The sequence below is a fragment of the Rhineura floridana genome, chromosome 2 (assembly GCF_030035675.1).
Source record: "Rhineura floridana isolate rRhiFlo1 chromosome 2, rRhiFlo1.hap2, whole genome shotgun sequence".
Lineage (NCBI taxonomy): Eukaryota > Metazoa > Chordata > Lepidosauria > Squamata > Rhineuridae > Rhineura > Rhineura floridana.
This window is the reverse complement of record NC_084481.1, coordinates 144,784,939-144,807,871: the sequence shown is the minus strand read 5'-3', so window position 1 is coordinate 144,807,871 and position 22,933 is coordinate 144,784,939. Positions and strand designations below refer to the sequence as shown.

General features: G+C 41.3%; 1 protein-coding gene across 2 annotated transcripts in view; it reads left to right on the top strand.

The window, feature by feature from the left end:
• Positions 1–17,209, top strand: part of SLC1A2 (solute carrier family 1 member 2) — a 144,851-nt gene extending 127,642 nt beyond the window's left edge. The window contains exons 10-12 of one of the 2 annotated variants that reach the window (XM_061610772.1): positions 2,098–2,329; positions 12,013–12,134; positions 14,988–17,209. In XM_061610772.1, the coding sequence (XP_061466756.1) occupies positions 2,098–2,329; positions 12,013–12,087 (307 nt within the window). In that variant the 3' untranslated portion in view covers positions 12,088–12,134; positions 14,988–17,209. Of the gene's footprint in view, positions 1–2,097; positions 2,330–12,012; positions 13,325–14,987 lie in introns of those variants that run through there. The other variant, XM_061610771.1, reaches the window with a different exon arrangement.
• The last annotated feature ends 5,724 nt before the right edge of the window (positions 17,210–22,933 follow it).

Below are 22,933 nucleotides of genomic sequence, written 5' to 3'. Positions count from 1 at the left end.
GTAAATGGTTCATATTCAGCTTCTTAAATGCTTCCTGACATGTAGAGCTACCTCTGCAAATTTAGCATGAACATCTTATTTTTCTTTCCCTTTGGTGTTCTATGAAACCAAACCATGCATTTTGTCAGAAATAAGTTGAGCAGGAAAATTTTGAAACCATGAGATTAAGAAAAGAACCAAACAAAAATGGCATTTTGATTAGATACTTTAAAATAAAATAAGTATGCTTAATGATCATTCCTCTTCAGATTTCAGCTTCTGTTTCTGAATAAGGAATTTCCACCAAATCTGTACTTGAAACAGTGATCTGATGATGATGATGATTTTTAAAAACACGTATAAAGTGCTTAAAATATTCTGAGCAATGTACATACATTAAAAGATAAGACAGTCCGTGGCCACAGGCTCACAATCTAATAGATATGATACAAAAGGAAGTACAATGGGGAGGGGAGAGAATAGGGAAGCAAGAACTGGAACAACTGTTCCTTCACTGGACAATGGATGGCGCCAGGTTGGTCTCCCCACTACTATGACGATGAATTGTATCCATTTGCTGGGTCAGCAGATGTAGATGAACCAAACATTCTTCTCAAACAACTTCATTGAATAGAACACCTTGCTCCCATAGTGATGTCATATTCATCTCTGTTATCAGTCTAGGCATATAAACATCACACACTAAATAGGAATTAATTAATCCTTTCAAGGTCATGCAACCCAATCCTATTCGAGTTTACTTAAGAACAGGCCCCATAAAAGATTAATGGGGCTTACTCTTAATTAAATGTGCATAGTCTTGCAGCCTAACTTTTGAATTAAAGTTGTCCAGTTGTATGTCCTGATGTAATATAAGTGACCCACACATGAAAATCGGTTTTCCTGCTACACAAAGTATATCTGGCACTACAGCTCAGCTCTGCTCTGTGATGGGTTTCTGGGGTGGGAACTAGAGACAGCTGGACTCAGCCTGGGCCTTTCAAAGGCTGTACAGAATCCTATAGTAATTGAATAGATCAGCCTTCTCCAACTTGGTGCCCTGTAGATGTTTTGGACTACAAATTCCCATTAGCCTAATGAGCACTGGTGGCTAGGGCTGATGGGAGCTTAATCCAAAACCTTCTGGAGAGCACCAGGTCAGGGAAGGCGAGAATAGACTTAGTATATATGTATCTTGTTGTTTGATAGAATTGGGTTGCACAGAACTTCTGTGGACCTGTATTTTCAATAGGAGAAAATTGACCACATTGATGAGCCTTTAAAAGAAAAAGAGCTGCTGTATTTTTTCACTTCATGATGGGATTTCTCTGTATAAAGCGTAGACTTTCTCAGAAATCCTAAGAGACTGTGGGAAGAGCCCAATTTTTTTCTTTGCAGAATCATGGTCATGCAAATTACTAGATCTCTTAACTATATATATATTAAAATGTTCAAAAGAATATAAAGCTGGTAATGGTTAAAGTAACCACTTTAAGTGTCAGACTAGAATTAGTTAGACTCAGGTCAAATCTCTCGTTAACAATGAATGTCATTTGATCACCTTAGCAGGGGTGTCACTACCGGGGTGTGGAGGGTGGGGACCGCACCCAGGTGACACCCTGAGGGGGGTGACACCCAGAGCCGCCCCGCCCCGTGCCGTTGCCCGGCAAAGGAGCCAAGAAACACTCTGGGTCGGCGCAGCCAACTCCTCCTCGGAGGCGGGCGGGCGAGACTGAAAGCAGGCGCCCACTCGCTGGCGGTGAAGCCGGGATGGGCCTTCCACCTCCAGCCTGCAGCACGTGAGTGCGTGCGTGCACGCGCACATGCAAAAACAGCCACTCCTGTCCATGCACCTGGGAGGGCATGCGCCGGAGGTCCGCACCCCCCCCCGCACTCCTGCTAGTGACGCCGCTGCACCTTAGGGCAGTTACTTTCAGTCTAACCTACCTCACAGAACTCTTGTGAGTATAAAATTAGGGGAGAACCATGTATGTGGCATGTATGTATGTGACCATGTAAGGAGGAAAGGCACAATATAAATGTATTACTATTATAAAGCAAAAGCAATGGTGACATTAAGGTCTATTTTAACATCTGATTGGTCCTTTACTATTGCAGAGATCGAATGAGAACATCTGTCAATGTTGTGGGGGACTCATTTGGAGCTGGCATTGTCTATCACCTCTCCAAGGCAGAATTGGAAAACATTGATGCCCATCACAAAGGACACGAAGATATTGAAATGACCAAGACACAGTCAATTTATGATGACCTGAAAAACCACAGGGAAAACAACTCAAATCAGTGTGTTTATACAGCCCACAACTCTGTCATAATAGATGAATGCAAGGTACCTTTCACATTTATGGATATTGAGACTTGCATCTAGCCAGTCATACTTCATCTTCCTTTGTTTTTTAACCTGCATGTTTTTTTAAAAAAAATGTTCCACTAATAATGGGTCAACACCAGAAGCCAGGCATTATGTTAATCAGTTTGAGGATGTGGATTCATATTTTGTTTTGTTTTGCTTTGTTTAAATTGCAATTGCATGCCATGTTTACAAATAACATTGTGTTCCACAGTGTATTATGGGAGACAGTGCAATGCAGAAATATATATATATATATTTATATCCTATTTGGCATCCTTCTAGCTTTTTATTACAAAAAAGGCTGAAGATTAAGTAAAGTCAGGACCATAGCTAAGTGGGAGAGCAATGGGGGCAATTACAGTTGCCTCAAAAGCAAAGAAAAATCTCCACCATTCTCAGCTACAAGCTGTTTTCTCCTCCAAATCAGAGCTATTGTGTGTTTGGAGAATCCATGACAGACCAAGGGCAGGGCCGGATTAAGCTGAGGAGGGCCCCTAGGCTGATTCTGAGCCGCCCACCATCCTGTCCCATCCCATCCCCCCCACTTCACCTACCTTTCCATTTTTTTTGCAGCTGCGTGCACTGTGCGCGCAGGTTTGCCATCAATCAAGATGGCGGCCGAGGTTTCCCTAAGGGGCTGAAGCCTCTGCCACCATCTTGGTTGATGGCAGCAATGTGCGTGTGTAGCACGCATGCATGTCATCAACCAAGATGGCAGCAGAGGCTTCAGCCCCTTAGGGAAACCTCGGCCGCCATCTTGATTGATGGCAAACCTCAAAAAACAGCGGAGAAAAAGGTAAGTGAAGCGGGGGGATGGCGGTTCGGAAGCTCTTGTCCCGCAATCCGCGGCTCCTGTCCTGCTTCCATGAATCGCAGGCCCCCAAGAGCTCCAGGCCCCTAGGCTTCAGCCTACTAAGCCTAATGGATAATCCACCCCTGACCAAGGGGCACATTCATAGCCTTGCCAGCTAAATTGGGCTAAGGCAGGAGGTTTTTTCTCTCTTTTTGCGCCTTGTGTTTCATTCTGTCCCCTCTTGTTGACCACAACAGGGGAAGGAATTAAGTACACCAATTTCAGGGTAGCATAGTTCTGGGGCCTTTGGAGGAGTGTGTCAGGGGTATGAGGGGGGCGTAGGATCCTGTAGAAGCATGGTCTCCCCCCCTGTCGTGTCCAGGATGGGACTCAAGAACCAGACCAGTTGATGCAAGCAATTCAATTTTTATTAAAGTAATATCCAAACAAAAAATGCGCCTTCTCATGAAGCAACACTGTAACACATATCCTGCGACATAGAAGAAAGTTGACAGAACAATGGCTGCTATCTCTCCTGTCTCTTAAGAAGGGGGAAAACGGGCACGAATTCTCTCACTCCACCTCAGCGTGCTCTCATCCCCCACCCTTCTCTCCCCCCTCCTCTCCCTTCTTTTCAACTGTCTCCTGGTACGCGGCGAAGGGGGAAGCACGACCCCCTCCCCTTCTGAAGGCTCTGACTCTGGTATGGAGGGAAGGGGGGGCAAGGTTTAAACTGTCTGGCGGTTTTTCCTTGCTTGTCCCTGGCTCAGGAGGCCCTCCCTCTTCCTCCAACTGCTCTGAACTCAAGGGGGGAGGTGGCGTGGGAACTTCAAGGGAAGACTCTGCGTCTGTGAGACTTTCAAGGCCTTCGTTGCTAGGCAGCGCTATCTCTGGGAATTCCTCCTCCTCTTCTCCTGCTCCTTCTTCACACAACTCTGGCCAAACGGCCCCCTCCCTTTCTTCCTCATCTGAATCCTCAGAGCCCCAATCCTGCATCCTGACACCATCCCCTCTCTCATGCTGTGCTCCCCCCCAACTTGTTGGCTTGGGACGATGAGGAAACTGTTGGTGAAAGAGTTTTACTAATTCTGGAGCATGCACATCGCTTTCATCCTCCCAAGATCTGTCAGCTGGCCCATAACCCTTCCAGTGAATCAAGTACTGTAATTTGTGACGTCTTATTCTGGAGTCCAGAATTTCCGCTACTTCGAACTCAGTCTGTTCATTTACTATGAGCGGCGCCCCTGGAGATTCCTCTGGTAGTAAATCACTGGGAGGGGCTGCTTTCGTTAATAGGGAGTGATGAAACACAGGGTGTATTTTAAAAGTGTCTGGCAACTTCAGACGGTAAGCCACTGGATTGATTTGTGCCTCTATTTCGAAAGACCCCACTCTCCTATCCTGCAGCTTTCTACATTTGCCAGGCATCTGGAGAAAGTGAGTCGACAACCATACCTTGTCTCCTATTTGCAGTGGAGACCCCGGTCGTCGGTGCTTATCCGCCACTCGTTTGTAATCCAATTTTGCTTCGTCTAATTGTTTTTTTAGCACCTCCTGCACGGCCTGAAGCTCCTGTAGAAATTCCCCTGCAGCCGGTACAAGCACATTCTCTGTACTGCTGGGAAAAGCTTTGGGATGAAATCCATAGTTAGCAAAAAAAGGCGTTTGCCCCGTACTGGTATGCAAGGAGTTGTTATAAGCAAATTCTGCAAAATGCAAATATGATACCCAGTCAGTCTGTTGATAAGACACATAACAGCGTAAATATCTTTCTAAAACAGCTTTCAGCCTTTCAGTCTGCCCATCCGTCTGGGGGTGATGTGCCAAAGAAAGCTTCAACTCTGTCTGTAGCTGTTTCCAAACAGCTCTCCAAAACTTTGCTGTGAATTGAGTTCCTCGATCCGAAACTAGGCTATTGGGCAAACCATGTAGTCGGTAGATCTCCTTTATGAATAGTTTGGCCGTTTCTTTAGCTTCTAAAGCCCCTGAGCAAGGAAGGAAATGTGCCATTTTGGTCAAGGAGTCCACTATGACCAAAATAGCTGTCATTCCTTGTGACTTAGGTAAATCAGTTATAAAATCCATGGAAAGTTCCTTCCAGGGTTCGCTCGGGGTGGTTAGAGGTTCCAACAGTCCAGCCAGTTTTCCTGTGTCTGTTTTTGTCCGCATACAGACGGAGCAGGATTTTACATAGTTCTCAATGTCCCGACGCATTTGAGGCCACCAGAAGTTCTTAGCTACATTCTGAATGGTCTTAAAGATGTCAAAGTGTCCAGCTGTGATAGAGTCATGACATTGACGCAAAATCCTGAGTCTTAGTTCTCCCTTTGGCACATATCTGGCAGCTTTAAACCACAACACTCCATCCCTCCAATGGAAACTTACTTCTGAGTTCTGGTTTTGCTCCATTTCCTGGATATATTGTTGTATGTCTGGATCCCCCTGCTGTGCCTCTCGGAGCTCCTTTTCCCATGAAGGCTGGCACACTCCCAGCATCAGCCTCTCCGGCGGGACGATGTACTGGGGGGGGTTGTCAGCTTCGTCTCCTTTGTATTGCAGTTGTCTGGATAGAGCGTCTGCTCTCTGATTTTTTGCATGGGCATGATAAGTAATCCTGAAGTTGAACCTGGCAAAGAACTGCAACCAGCGTATTTGTATCTGGTTTAGCTTTCGGGCCGTTTGTAGACTTTCTAAGTTCTTATGGTCAGAACGCACTTCTATCTGATGCTGAGTTCCCTCCAAATAGCGTCTCCAGTTCTCAAAAGAGTCCTTGATGGCCAACAGCTCCTTTTCCCACACTGTATAATTTCTCTTGACGTCCTTTAGTTTTCTGGAGAAATATGCGCAGGGGTGCAGTTCCTTCCCTTCCATGTCCAGCTGTAAGAGAACCCCCCCATAGCAAAATCTGAAGCATCCGCTTCCACTACGAAAGGGCGGGTAGGGTCAGCAAAACGCAGAACAGGCTCAGATGCAAATTTTCTTTTCAGATCCTCGAAGGCTCTTGTAGTGTTCTCTGTCCAATGGAACTTCCCTTTTCCCCTTAAGCAGTCAGTCAGGGGGGCTGTTAACTTGGAAAAACCTGGGATTAATTTTCTGTAATAATTGGCAAATCCCAAAAAACGTTGTACGTCTTTTTTAGTGGTTGGCTGACCCCAATCCAATACGCAACTCACTTTTTCTGGATCCATTTCCACTCCTCCTGCTGAGATTCGGTACCCCAGGAAGTCCAAAGATGATAGGTCAAACCCACATTTCTTTAACTTAGCGTACAAGTGGTTCTCTCTCAGTCTTTCCAACACAGTTTTCACGTGCTGATCATGTTCTTCTTGGTTCTTTGAAAACACCAGGATATCATCTAGATAACAAATCACATACTTATCCAGGAGGTCTCTAAACACTTAGTTCATGAACTTTTGAAACACGCCAGGACTTCCACATAGCCCGAAAGGCATCACCAAATATTCAAATTGACCATAAGAGGTGAGGAAACCCGTCTTCCATTCATCCCTCTCCCTCATTCGAATCAGATTGTAAACTCCTCTTAAGTCCAGTTTCGTGAAGATTTTTGCCAAGTGCAGCCGGTCCAACAACTCCGAAATCAATGGCAGCGGATAACTGTTTGGAATAGTGATTTGATTTAGGGTGCGATAATCATTACATGGCCTGAGTTCCCCCCTTTCTTCTTCACAAACAGCAGGGGGGGCCCTGCAGGGGACTGTGAGGGACGAATAAATCCTTGCTTCAGATTTTTCTCCAAAAACTCCCTCAGAGCCTCTCTCTCTTTCTCTGTAAGAGAGTAAATTCTTCCCGATGGGATGCTTGCTCCTGGCACTAAATCAATTGCACAGTCGTAGGGGCGATGAGGGGGCAAGGTCTCTGCTTCCTTTTCATCAAACACATCTTTAAAATCCACATACTTCGCGGGGAGCACCACTTCCTTGACTCCCTGCACTGCCCCAGCCAGGGTATTTGTGGTTCCTTCTGGTTGACAGCTCTCGTGGCAATACTGAGAAGTGAACCACACCACCGCGTCCTTCCAGGCTATCTTTGGGTCGTGCTTGGCTAGCCAGGGCATTCCCAGAATTACATCAAAGTTCGAAAGGTCTGACACATACAGGGAAATGACTTCTTCATGCCTGGGAATTTGTAGTTTCAATTCCTCCGTGGCTCGTGTCACCCCTCCTCCTTTCAATGGTCTCCCATCAATGGTTTCAACGGACAGGGGGGTGTCCAGTTTCCATTGGGATATTCTGTAACGTTTTGCCAACTTTGCATCAATGAAATTTGTAGAGGCTCCACTGTCAATTAACGCTGTGGAGTTAAACGTTAATCCTGTAGAAGTTGTAATCCAGATAGGTAGTACCAGCACCCCTTTTGAGGGCGGTTGCGCTACCGGAGGCCCTTTGTATAACGCGGCGCCCAGCTCTCCGGCCTTGACGAGAGCTGGGTGCTCTAGTTTCCGGATGGCTCTGTTTTCCCCCCTTTCAGTCCACACTTTCTAGCCATGTGGCCCGGCTTTGAACAATAAAAGCAGAGACGTTCCCAGCGTCATCTCTCTTTTTCCTCTTCTGACAGCTTCGGCCGAACCCCTGTCTGCCCCTCGACTGCGTTACCTGATATTCCTGAAGTTGAAGAGGTCTTGCTGCAAGATGCTGAAGCTGAATATCTCAGGGTGTCCTGATTCTTTTCCAGGCGCCTCCCTTCCAACCGGTGATCGATTTGCAGGCACAACTTGATCAGTCCAGGTAGATTAGTTGGGGGAGTAGTTGTGGCCAAATCATCAAAGATCTCGGTATTCAGTCCACTCCGGTACATGAACATCAAGGCTGCATCATTATAACCAGGATCCTGGGACAGGATTTTAAATGCATTAGTGTACTCTGAAACAGTTCCTCTCCTTTGTTTCAAAGCGCCCAACTGCCTTGCCACAGTCTCAGCTCTCTGGGGGTCTTGGAACATTTCGGTCAAGGCTTGCATAAATCCTCTATATCTCCCGAGGAGGCCATCCTTTCTCACCAGATATGGAGTGACCCAATTGGCCGCTTCTCCTTCCAAAAGGCTGATCACGAAGGCCACTTTGGCCACATCACTAGGAAATTCTGCATTTCTAATGTCCAGATACAACTCACATTGAGCCACGAAGGTTGAGAGCTGGTCACTCTGTCCCACATATTTTGGTGGTAATCCAATAGGAATCTTCACCACAGTGGCTGGAGGGGCTGCCCGCATCTGATCTATCGTGGTTTTCAAGGCCTGATTGTCCGTCTTCAGGGTTCTAACGGCCGCCAACAAGGATTGGACATCTGTCTGTAAATCTGCCGCATTAGTCCTCAGTCGTCGCACCTCCTCTGTCTCGGAAGTGGGATTTGTTCTCCCTGCTGCTCCCTTTTCCATCTTGTCACGTTCAAGCGGTGGAAGCGTTAAGTGTGAAGTAAGATTGTTCTGTCAATCTGCCGTGTCCAGGATGGGACTCAGGAACCAGACCAGTTGATGCAAGCAATTCAGTTTTTATTAAAGTAATATCCAAACAAAAACTGCGCCTTCTCATGAAGCAACACTGTAACACATATCCTGCGACATAGAAGAAAGTTGACAGAACAATGGCTGCTATCTCTCCTGTCTCTTAAGGAGGGGGAAAATGGGTGTGAATTCTCTCACTCCACCTCAATGTGCTCTCATCCCCCACCCTTCTCTCCCCCCTCCTCTCCCTTCTTTTCAACTGTCTCCTGGTACGCGGCGAAGGGGGAAGCACGACCCCCTCCCCTTCTGAAGGCTCTGACTCTGGTATGGAGGGAAGGGGGGCAAGGTTTAAACTGTCTGGCGGTTTTTCCTTGCTTGTCCCTGGCTCAGGAGGCCCTCCCTCTTCCTCCAACTGCTCTGAACTCAAGGGGGGAGGTGGCGTGGGAGTTTCAAGGGAAGACTCTGCGTCTGTGAGACTTTCAAGGCCTTTGTTGCTAGGCAGTGCTATCTCTGGGAATTCCTCCCCCTCTTCTCCTGCTCCTTCTTCACACAACTCTGGCCAAATGGCCCCCTCCCTTTCTTCCTCATCTGAATCCTCAGGGCCCCAATCCTGCATCCTGACACCCCCCAAACTCTCCATTTCTGACCACATCATTGGAGGAGCACCCCTGACAGGATAAGGGTGACATGGAGCTTTCTGAAAATATACCAGGGGAGCTCCAGCAATGCAATTGCCATCCTGTTGGCAAGCGTCCCTTTCCACTGGAGGAGAAGCACTTGCCCCATGTCCTATGGGCCCTCAGCTGGCTAAATGCGAGCTTCAGGATTGCAGCCTTAGTTAACTATTTTAAAAAGTAAGATATTTATGTGATAGTTCAAAACACAAGATAGTTAACCATTTGGAAACAGAAGTTCTATCCAGCCAGAGATTTCCTTGTACATCCCCCACTGGAAGGAGCAGAAGCTGCACAAAAGCCATTCATTCCAGTGGATTGTGTCCATGGAGTTTGCTTGGGGAGAAAAGCTGAAACCCTAGGCACACTTACTTGGTTCTGGTGATATCAAAAATAAATACTTCCAAGTGAACATAATTAGGATCAGGCTGTAAGAAAACTGGAAAAGAAAATATTGGGCACTTCCTATTAATTAAGGATTAGAGGAGGCAAAGAAATGCACAAGGAAAGAGGCATCTTCTCCTGCTCCCCCCCATGGCAACACCCAGTTATGGGTCCAAGTAGAATGTAAATGTAGTACTTTCACAGATTAACACACTGCACTGGACTGTTGTCGGTGATGCACTGTACCGACACATGCATTGTACCTCAGTATCTGGGAGCTCTTGCACTCACCCAACCTGTCTATGCTTTGTTTTCATTGTCATTTGGGGCCATTACTATTCCATTTTTATGATTTTTGTCTGTTCCTTTCTGGTAAATTACTTGTTAAGAAGAGACTATCACAAGAATTGTCCTGACCAAGAGTTAAGCGAGCTTCAGGAAACTCCATGGGCTGAATAACTTGGATGCTCACTTCTTGTGGCTGAACCGGCATAGTTTGTCATGATGACTGAATGCAGCCATTGACTAGGCTGGGTCTGGCTGGAGAAACGGAACTGAATAAATGTTTTTCTTCCAGCAGATCCACAGCTTTACCTCATGTGTTGTCATTAATGGATTGGCAAAGCCATTTCAGATTTTGATTAATGTTTCAGCTGGATGGTCATCAAGCTCACTTACCTGATAATGATATTTCTAAGTCCTAGTGGGGAGAACAGGGGAGAGAAACCATTGATGTCTGCGTACCACATCAGGTTTCTACAATCACACAAGTAATTTAAAAATAATAAAGCTTTGCCTGTAACGAAAAATAATGTGATTGAAAGGTTTTGTACATATGCCAGTTCCAAAGAAAGGCACCATTGCAGTGGCACTATGTCTAGGATCTCAGTTTTTCTCTGAAGTAGGCATACATTAAACTTTTCTCACATCATATAATTAGATATGGTCATGAAGTGTAGGAGAATCCCACGATTTAAAAATTAAGCCCTTTAAATTTAAGTGATTTGAATGGAAGAGTTAATCGCATAGTTAAAATATTCTCATTGAAATACATTGGATATAAAAGTGATTAAATTTGTCTGGATTGTTCCTGATAAGTTTAAAACATTGCAAGCAGCACAGAAAAGTATGTAAATGGAATTGTAAAAATTTACTGCAGGAGAGATGTTTGCTGCTACTCTGGTCAGTGGTTTTTGATGTTGTTTCTTTGCCCCAATTATTAATATAATGACATGTAATGTCTACTTTTTAATATTCTGAACAACTTCTACTGTATGCTTATTAGCAAGCTATGTTGATTGTTGCTGCATTAGCTTTTTAATATATTTTTTAAAATAACATTTCACATCTTTTCCTTTGCAAACTAACCTATAATTTCAGCTCCAAATATGTGGTGTATTCTATTCTTTATAATGCATGTCTTTCCCTTTTAATTATCTAAGAAAGAGGCTGGCTTTGTTTCAAACATGGGTGCATTGTCATGATTTCATGTCCCAATGCTTCCATGCATCCAGTGTGTCCATCATGTGGAATATCATTCCTGTCTTTAAGTTCTCATGCGAAGCTGAGGACAGTAACATGAAAGGTAAGCCAGGAAATAACAGGATTCCATTTAGAATTAGATGAAAGTCTCCCTTACTATGTAAAGGCTGAGTTCATTTCTGCCCAGTCAAACAAGTACATTAGCCATTTTGGCTCATCTAGCCATGCATAGCACATCTCCACTGGAAAAAGATGGTGTATGTCTGGGTGTTGTTGGTTTTTTTAAATTGACTGCTGAGATGTTGCTTACTAGCCAGTATTTCCCATGGAATGATTGACTATTCTTGATCTTTCACATTTTTTATCAAGTTAACGTTGAAGTGTGAACTTTTAACTGAAACTCTGACATGACTGTTGTAGTCTTGTGTATAAAATGCAGCCTTGTTAAGAACTGCATCTTTAACATACACAATCGGATACAGTAGTGAACAATGATGTTTTCCAACATGTTCTTGTGGAGAATCAATTCTGCCATTTATGTTTAGCTATTTGTAATATGTGTGCATATATATGTGTGTATGATTCACATATGTGTGTATATCTATGTACATTGGGCTTATTGGCCTAAGTTATTTTTCTCCACATTCTGCTATGTGGACAGAGTTCTATTGTAATTTTGAGTTCTTCCTACAGATTGAGAAAAACTGAAAGGGCAGAACTGATTCAGTACAAAATAAAAACACATATGTATATTTCACACATGGATTTAATGTAAAGTAAATATTCAGATTCATTGTTTCATTCTTGACATTTCTTGCAAAAGTGCCTTGACCTTTAAGTTAGATGTTGATGATAACTACTTACAGGTAACCCTGGCAACAAATGGCAAATCTGCAGACTTCAGTGCTATTGACGAAGAATCTTGGAAACAAGAGAAATAAGGAACAATCCAGGTCCTCATCTAATAAGCCCCAGAAGTTGTCTCATGGTAAAAGCTGTTATCAAGATTCAAGAAGATTTTCCACAGTTTAGCATAAAAAATGTTTGCTTACTTAACGCTCTTAACTGAAACTTAGAAATAGTCTCATAAAGTAATTGTTCCTTTAGCATCTTTGCCAGATACTTAATAACCATATGTCTCAATTGTGTTTCCATTTGAATGGATGTAGCTAAAAGACACTCTGTCCATTTAAGAGATGTATTTTTGTTGGGCTTCCTCTTTTCAACTCAAGACGTTGAGAATGTAGATGCTGCAAAAGAGGAAAGATCAAAAAGCCATGATGGCTGGTGGGACTCAGGCTAATAAGCACGAAGTATCATGTCCACCGTGAAGTATTTTGCATTGCCTCTTCTGCTGTACATGTCAAACAGCAGCTTGGTGCATAATGAATACAGTTAGCACTGTGGACTGTAATATTTTATTACTGTAAATGTTTTACATGCGCTTTATTAATACGTGGCATATGACATTCTTTATTCCCTGTTCTTCATGCCATCCTCATATGGATGTTCTTATACCCCAATTCTACTTGTCATCCAGAGCCCCATGTGTGCCAGGTCTATGCAGTCACCCAGGGATTTTCATTTCATTGTAGGAGACCTACCTCTGCCCTACTTCTGTGAACCCTAAACTTGAAGGAGTAGAAAAAGTAACTTGCCGTTTATGATGATGAATGTCTGTGAGCGGTGCTTCCCAAAATGAATTAACCCCTGGGAAGCATGCATGACTGGTTGATTTCAATGGGATTTACTGCCAATATGTAAACTGAGGAGTTAAACATGTAGTTTTCAGAGCTAACAATCCATCCCAGGTTGCATGCTCTTCATACCAGCAGCTAATACAATTGTAATTAACTAATTAATTAAATAATTATTATCTACAGAAGGAAGAAGATATGAGTTTGTCTGAATCCAGCAGGGCCAAGGTACCATGGATATGCCAGACAACTTGCAGCAAATAATATGGGCCACTGGCCTGATCCAGCAGGCTCTTCTTATGTTCTTAATATCTTGTCCCCTTTTCCTGAGACCTGGAATGTAATAAGGTGCTATTTAGGGATAAGATGTCTGCCAGTGAATACATAGTACTTTATATCTTTTCTTACATTTGGTCCTGCAAGCAGAAGATGTAAACATAAGATAATAATTTTGTCAAAAGGCTTATTATGCCTTGGTTGGTAATGGGTTTGGGTCAATAATATTCATTCAATTGTAAATTACCTTTTATTAATGGCTATGATGGCCAAACTGCAATAATTCCTTGACAACCCATCACTAAAGGACATAATTTATTCCAACAGCAAAAAATCTGCATGTTGGTAGATCCTTCCTGCAAACATCTGCAGAGTATTCTCCTTCCCCAAGCAGCTATGAAAAAATCCTCATATGCCTCAAAAGAGCTATGGTTCTCCCCTTTGCTCTTTCTGCATATATGCAGGTAACATCACAGGCTGGGGTGTAAGAGGACTGGCTGTATCTCCCATTATTCAGCCTGCACTCTCCTTCCACTTGAGTTGCTTGAAATCTGGAGGTCATATGATTTAACTAAGTGATCCAAGAGAAGGTGGTATACATGAGAGTCGTGCTCAGATCTTTAATTTCCAGATTGCTCTGGCACACTGCTTGAACATGTACCGAAGGGAGAGAGGAGAAAGAGAGCTCTGTTGATTCCTTCACATACCAACACTGTGCCCTTGTGGGGATCTGTATTCTGATATCATGCTTTTCATGGAAGGCAAACATTGTGTAGAACTGAACCACATTCCCCTCCTTTGGGCACCTGTCCATGTTAACTTACCACCAATGAGATACCATGGGGATTGTGTACATATGCAGTCTCTCCTTCTCCTCATCATTTTATTCTTGGGTGCCATTAAATGCACAGGTAGGATGTGCAAATAAGGTGCTGAGCCAGCAATGTGATTTCCAGCCCATCTGTGGTAGCAGTTTGAGAAGCGCTAATATAAAATGTTACATGGTTTGCCTGCTTCAAATGATGTTTCAAAGTGGGAAAGGAGTTCTCAAACTGAAATGGGGATAAATCCCATGTGTATGCAGAGTTAAGATTATGTGAACTGATACAGACAGACAGAAAGCCCTTTATAAAATGTCTTTGGAGGGCATTTTTGTATGTTTTATAACTCAGGGAATTTCAATCTTAAGATATTCCTTTTCCAAAAATATAAAAACACAGAGAGAAAAGCAACAATTATGCTGGATGCCTGCACGTTTGATCTCCCAGATAAATTCTTCTATATAATGATCTTGTGCAACCCAGTCAACTTGACCATCCACAAGTATTTCTATTTAATTGTGAAAAATGGAAGACCCCATTTCATAGATTGCTCACAGAATATGAGCTAAACCAAAATAAAAATGAACGCAGGAAGTGGCCACAACACAAACTAACACACATTCCCCTTTGAATGGACAGCGCTTTTAACTTGTAAATGCCATTCCTTATTTCCTTTTTTCATGATGAATTATACACTACACTTTTTCCTACCAGCCTGAGGCATGCCATCTTTCCCTATTTCATATCTGTGTTAGGATGCAGGATCTACCCAGAAAACCTATAAACTTCACAGTAATAATCTCTGCAACCTAATCTGCCATCTACAATCATTTATTTGCTCCCCATGCTGCCCAGACTTGTGATAGCTATCTAGACAGAACCAGTAACGGGAAACAATGACAACAACCATTTGTAGGAAGTTTTGTTGCAGACTCTGAAATTTTAGCAACAGCTCAAGCTCCTTGCAGTTAGAACATATGTTTGTTCTGATGGTTTTCCAGCTTAGGTTCATAAACCTTCATTTCTATTTAAATCTTTTCTGTGCAGGAGGTGAATGAAGAGGGTAACAGGTGAGATAAGCTTCTACTTCATTTCCTTCTCGTGTCTAATATTGCACCAGCACTTTGGATGAAAGAATTTCTTTGCTCAGATCCAGTTTGCTACTCTGCATAATTAAAAGGATCTTGCTGTTACCTCTTTGTAGATTCTTTATAAAAAAGAACTGAGCTTTAAAAATGGTGAGCATCTGCTTCACACTGTAGTCAAGGAAAATTTAGGATGTTGAACACCTTGCAGATAGAATGCTCCTTTCTAACATCCCTTTCACTTGAAAAATGTGCATAGTGGTAAAATAGTAATTTTGTGTGTTCTTGGTAGCTTATCTTTGTCCTTTTGTTAGTACCATTGAAGGACTTCAGAAAATAATGTCATAAGGTGATATCCAACATTAATCATACTCAAAGCATATCATTGAAATCAATGTACTCAAGGGCATTTATTTCAGAGGGTCTACGCTGAGTACAACTAAGTTTGGGTGTCACATATAGATTTCAAGGGAAACAGGATGGGGTTTGATCTTTGCTACTGGCAATTCCTGCCATTCTTTGATGTTTCAGTTGATTTTCATAGAACTTCTTGAGTAATTTATATCTGTACAAGTAAATTTATTGAGTGTGGAGAAGGAGCCAGACTCTTGCATATCCCTCTTCATTTAAGCACTCCTGTCCTTAGCAAACTGGAATTCCTCCTCCTCCTCCCCCCTTTTCCTCTTCTCCCCTCTCAGTTGGATCTCCTTTTATCTCTTCTACTAAATGTTTCACGTGTACATCTCTAGTTTCTCAAGATTTTTCTTCTTACCCAGAATTGACCCTGGACCTGGACATCCATCATCTTTCCCTTGGTCATTATTGTGGTGCCTGCTGTGTCACAGCTACTAAACATTTTCTATATAACCACTATAGCTCTGTAACTTCGTCTCCAATGCTCTGCTTTTTTCTGTGTAGAGAGAAAACCTTATGATGTCGGAAATTCAGTGGGCTGAGAAGGGATTCAGCGGCGTACATGGGAAAGATAGGGAATAAGAGATAGTTGGTCCTCCAAATGTAATGCAAACATTAAAAAATGAAGTGGAATGATGACAGTCTTTCAGCATTACTACTCAACATTTGCCACAAGCCCACAACTACTTTTCACCACTCTTCTATGGGGTTGCATCTTTACACATCAGTCATCAATTGGAGTTAAAATGGCTTGAATCCAACTTAATATGCACATGTGTGGTTATCCATTCACCTGTGATAGTATTGCATTCATTCTGATAAAGGAGATGTGTGCCAAATCCTTAATCAGATCCAAGTCAATCTGCCTGCTTTTTGATTAATGAAAGAAACTTCTAAGCCACCAAACACACTCTCTGTTGTCTTGCAGAAGCATTAATCAATGGAAAGGTAAAGAGACTGTGTTATCCAACCCAGTATTTGCCAACTCTACATTTTTAATATTGTATCTCACCTATTGCTGGAGTAGTATGTTTATTACATTTTTTAAAAAGCAAAAAGTAGATATGTGGGGCTTTTATGTATCTAGGAATTCCCATTCCTTTAACTGGAAGAATCTGGTTTACTCTTTCAAAGTTGATCTGTTGCTGGACCTGGAAGATTATTTGGAATTAGGTTCCTTTTCAGTCAGTGGCACACACCCTTTAGCTAATACCTTTATGATCAGGGTGTAGAATAACAACATATTCTTAAATATCATAAAATAAAGATTGCTTCATACACATTTATTTAAGATGAAGAAAATGGGCACACTTTTTCATATGGTGAGGCTTTCATGTTAACGTCATACAATACTTCACAGGAATTTTTAATTGATCTTCTACAGCTTTGAAAGCTTATTTGCAAAGCTTGATTACCAGTTGATTTTTCCCGTCAGTACTGTAGACTTCAACATTATATTTTTTTAACTCTTCCAAGCTTCTTCTTCAAACTTCCTTATGAGTACTACAACAAAACATTTCCTTCCTTCTTTTCTTCCTAGTGTGAACTGTAATTTATGGAATGCATGAGGAAAATATATATTTCTACTTCTAAATATATCTTCAGTACCCATGTAGGCATTTTTCATACCGTTGTCCAGCAGCCACAAACAACAGTGAAGACTGAATTAACAAATTATTATTTTCTTATATTGTTTACAGACATACCAATATTTTGTTATACAATGTTGTAAGACTGAAAGAAAGCTACAATCTTTACTGGGAATCCATATTAAAGGGGAAGTGGAAGATTTTCTTATAACCTATATAGATTAATAACAATTATCTATGTTATATTAAATTAACGTAACCCTGTGAATTTTATTTATAATCTCTAAGCAAAGCACAAATAGGAATTAAAGGTGTCTCTAAATGCTGCAGTTCATTATGGAACACTATGTTGTTATAGTAATCATAGATTGATCAGATAAACAAATGACTGATCCATTATTTTTGATACTTACAGTGTAATCCTATGCATGTTTACTCAGAAAAAGACCCACTGTGTTTAACAGTGCTTACTCCTTAGTAAGTGTGTTTAGGATCACAGCCTTAACCTCTTTTTTTTACCAGAATTAAGAAGGGTCTCCACCCGGCAATATACAAAGAGTCTGATCCAGAATAAGTTATTCACCAATCTATTTTGTTCCTTAACACCTATCCTAGCTGTATTTACTTGTAATCCCCATTGTTTTCAGCATAATTAATTTCAAAGCCTGTGTACTGTAGGATTGCAGCTTTTGAAGAAGGTCCTGATCGAGCTGTAGTTATGGACAATCAGGCACAATAATTGCTGTCCTGTAATTTGCATCAAATGATGCATCCAGCTACTTCAGTATGGTTTGGATGAGAATCATAATGTGGATGGAGATGAGCATCTGTATTTACCTATGTGCAGAGACATTTCTTGCTGGATTTGGGTGGAAATCTTCTGCGACCAGGTCTGCAGTTCCTTCACAGTCTGATCTGGCTTTGCCATTCACCTTGAAAGCAGTTCACTAGTTTGGGTTGTTCAGCAAATACAAGAAAGGATGCAGCAGCAAAGTCAATAAGGTGCCATTGTTATTTAATAAATAACAATACAATCCCAGTCATGTCTATTCAGAAGCAAGTCCTATTGAATTCAAAGGGACTTACTCCCAGATAAAATTGCTGCACACTTAAAGGTGGGGGGAAGGGAAATGAAGACAGTCGAACTAGCACATCTAATCCATCCCTGGGATCTTGGCAGTGGGCCAGAAGTGAGGTTGGAGCTTTTGTCCTCCTCTGTCTTCTTCTGGAAAGTAATTTATTTGGCCAAGGCTACAGAGATTTAAACAGAGAGATTCCAATGAAATCGATCCCCTTATGCCCCCACAGAAGGGGAGCCACTCTATCTTACTGTCCCAGGATATCCTCTCAGGGACAATTGGGTTGCAGGGCCATCCAGGCAAAATGAATGATAGTTATACAAGTTCAGCGAATGCAAGGAACTGCAGAACTGTGTCTCATGTACAAAAGGACCAAACAACTTTCTTATGGGACCATGGCAAGTGACTTGCACATAGAGAAATACCTCCTAATTTTTAAGACATTTATAAGAAAACAAGCAGTATATTTTTCACCAGGATGAATGGGATGTTTTTCTTCTTTTATTAGCAGTTAATTACAAAATATCTGTAGTCCTATGGCCTTGCTATTACCCAAGCACATTGAATGAGCAAATAAAAATTCTTAAAACCCAAGGAACAGCTATAATATAGATGTTGCCCCTTTTGGCACACCAACTGCATAGCACACAACAGAGGATATGTAGTGAAACCATCAATGATCCATGAAACAGGTATATTTAACTTGTGAAATCCATTGTACATGCCTTGCGTTTGGGTGAGTGAACTGTATAGTAGATCTAGAAAGTGTGTTGATGAAATCTTATTTTGTAATCCTCTTATATTTTAAAAGTAGTTTTCAAATATTCTCATAATTAGAGCCAAATGTGTAGTAGTAAGATAAAGTACTAATAATAGCTGTCAAAGCATGACACTCTTATGAATACCAGTTTTGGTGTGTCGTTTTCTGCATGAAGAACAGTGCCTCTCCGCACTTTGTGTAGATAATGTAGCTTATCTTTGTGTAATTTCAGTGAAATTTGTGTATACAGTATTAATAGTTGCTATTTGATTTTAATATAACATCAGCTGAGCTGGGGTAGAAACTTTATGTTTTGAAAGGGATGTTTGGCGTGGCTTGGCTGGGTTTGGCTGACCTATTGGTTTTTCCATCCCCAGATGTTTAACAGAAAAATATCCATAGTTTGATAACCCTTTTTATATGTGGACTGTATAAACAACATGTTGGTGCATGTCAAGTTTGCATAATTGTCAGAATCTTTTATTGCAGCCAACTCATTGTAAGTATGTTAGCCTTTGTTTTTATATATCTAACCAGCAGCATGCATGTGAGCGTGTGTGTATGTGTGTAAATCCCTGGCACTTAGTGAATGTCACTGGCCGTCTGAATTTGCTGCACTGTGAATGCAATATCACTGCTACATTAAAGAATACAGGCATATTGTTACTCTGAGTTTATAATATTAATGTGCTTTCTTCTGTATACTTGATATGATGGAAATGTAGAGACATGAAATCAGCAAGTTGCTGCATCAGTTAACACGTGGGTCATACGTAAAAAGCAAACCGTGATGTACTGTTTGGATGACTTGTTTATCTTTTGCAATTGCAATTTTGAGTTATTGCTTTGCAACATGGAATCCTTGCGCAGTCATCCAGCAACGTTTCAAGATTCCTCTGATGTTCATTTGCTTTCACTTGTTCACTGACAGCAATATCAATTGAAGAATCTGCATAGACTGAGCCTGCCATTCTGTTTTAAATAATTGCCTAGGCATGCCTATTAACTGGAATGTATATTATACACTATGGGTTGTATTCAGCTAAGTTTTACTCAGAGTAAACCCACTGAAATTAATGGACTCAAGTTGGCCAGGTCCATGTGTTTCAATGGATTTGCTCCGCGTATAACATTGGATACAAGCCTATCATTTTCACTAGGTGTCAGACCTAGCTAGCCAGAAGCACAGAGGCAAATGCTGCTTCCATTTCCAAAAGTATGTATGTTACAGAATATAACCACAAATCCAATTCATGCCAGTTTTGGAAAGACACAAACTATTGCATTTTTCAGGTGTACTTTACCTGTCATGTTTATGTACAGCAATTATTTCTCAGATTTTTCATACACCAGTATTCGTATTTTCTATATATCCTGAATTTGAATGCCTATGATAATATATACAAGAAACTCTCTCTCTCTTAGGTTACTAGTGGAGAAAGAGCTATTAGTTGAAAGAAGGTGAAAGTACCAGGAAAGAACCAAAATATTCTTAGATTATGGAGATTTTGCAAAAACTAACCAGAATAAATATACACGATTAATTCACCTTCCAGTAGATTTAAAGCCCTGTACAGGGCTGGATCTAGTATCAAGAAGTGTAGCTGCATGCAGGATTCACTTTTGCTTTCACCCAAGAAAAACAATACCTTTACTGTGGCATAGTCCATGGAATAAAATGTCCCATAGGGAAATTAGTTGTCATCTGCCTAAAAAGTACTTTAAAGGTAGCTGCAACTATTCTTTTTTAGCTCTGGGTTTCCTGTTGTGAACTGCCTCTAGGCATTTCTGAAGTGTAAGTTTGGCAGATCACTCTGATCCCGTCAACCTCAAATGCATGGATCCCCAATAACCAGACAAGAAAAGGGGAAAGCCACACAATTCTAAGTATCTGTGTACATATGTCCCTTTCCATATGCAACTATGCCTGCAATCCTATACACATTTACCTGGGAGAAAGTTGCATTGAATTTGATGGAACTTACTTCTGAGTAGATATGTACAGGTTTGTGCTGTAAGGACAACTATTTTGTTCATGGTCTTTGGGACCATGTCTACTGTGTACACAATCCTCAGGCTGAATACTGTATGGTCACCCTACAGTTCTCCCTTAACTTTAGAACTGATGTAATTTCTATTAAGGCAGACTGATTCAAAAGAAAACATAAGCCAGGTCTTTGACTCTGATTGAAAATGTTCATCTGGGAGTTGAAATGATGTATTGTACAGTACCTGTACCACATTTTGTGTAAAGACTAATGAATGCAGATGCGAAAACTTTCTATTAACTCTGGTTACTTTCTTGTATATTGTAATAGAGATGCCTCATTTATTGAGCATATTTTTTGTAGTTTGTAGGTCTAATTCCCCTAATCTTCTTTATCTATACCTTCTTTAGTAACTATTTGCTTTTAATACTTTCATATTGTGTGAACTGATTTCTGTAACTTATGTATAAAATGAAACTGGACATACTTTATATACTGGAAATAATCAGCGAAGACAATATTTCACTAAGTGTTGTACTTTTTATGTACATATCTTCAATAAATGTGGATTCATAATTTTAATGGTTAGAATTAGTGTGTCTATTATTTATAAGCTCTGAGAATAATATATGATGTGACTGTACAAAGGTATTATATCCCCCAACAACAGCTGTGAAGTTTTCTGCTTAGCATATATAAATATTTATCTATTTATTTTAAAATATTTATAAACTACTTTTCTGAATATGATTCTTCCAAGGCAACTTAAAAATTGAAAATACATTATCAACAATACGTAAGATTAAAAGCCTATAACATTTTTACAAACCACCCTGAAAATTAGCAATAGCAAAGAGCACACCCGGCCTGCAATAGGAAGCATAATCTCTACAACTCCACAACCCATCAGTTAAATTAAAAACAGAAAAGGCATTCCACCCAATCACAAGTAAAGGCCACCTGAAGTCCAAAAGACCTTTTGGAAGGAATGGAATATGGTAGCTTACCTTAGATTGTGTGGTAGTGAATTCCAGAGCCATGTGACCACCATGGAAAAGATCCTTTCTCTCATGCTCATCAATTTACCTACAAGGCCACAGCTAGTTTGCAGTAGGTTGGCATAGTCAACTGAACCACCACGGATTGTTTTGCAATCAGATTTGTAAATACTACACATTGTCTACATCCGTTCTGTCTTAAAAGCAGCTAAAGAAGTCTGCCCCTTTCTGGCAAAGGGGTTGGAGACCATTCTACACTACCAAGATGTTGTTTAAAAACCCTTTGCCAAGTTACATAATTTTTGCTGTTTAATATACCAGAGTAGATCATGGAGTGCATAATCTACAATCAAAGGTGTTCCTGTTGTCTCAATGCAGCATGCTTTCTGGGCCAATGCTGTCCATCCATCACAGACTGTGACGTCAAAAAAGGTGAACCAGTAGCAGCTAAAGGACAAGGCACTTGGGTAGCAGACTTAGCTGTTAAGCTGCTACTTAGGTCCAACAGAGCAGAAGCAGAAAATGGAGATAGTGCACTTTATTAACACTCACAGTGAACTGTTTAAACAACCACCTTGGCCAAGTCCCCAAATCAACATATTTTAAACTACTAAGCAATAGTCAGGAAGTTGCTGAGAAGGAAAGGGCTGGAATACCCCTTTTGTGTATTTTATTCACCTGTCAGAGTATGTTTTAGGTTTTATAGGCTCACCTCTTTAGCAAACAATGGAAATCATTTCAGAGGAACAAAACTGCCAATCTTCAGTAAGTGTTTATAGCTTTTGGAGAAACTCGTCTCCCTGATACAAATGATGCGGGGTTTGGGGGGGGAGTGGAGAGTAAGGAAATAAAAAGCACACAGGACTGCATCTGTTCGAACCTACTGCCTAGCAAAATTCCTCCTATGCCACATAGTGACAAAGACCTCTACAATGCCCCTGCTGACATCAGCGTGTCTTGGATCGTGAGTGAATGAATGACATTCGAAGTGTTCCCATGTGGCTTTCTCCACTTGGAAAAAAAGAATCCACAAGAGAGTGGAGGCTTTGAAAAGTAAGCGTTCAAAAAGAGCATTTGCTG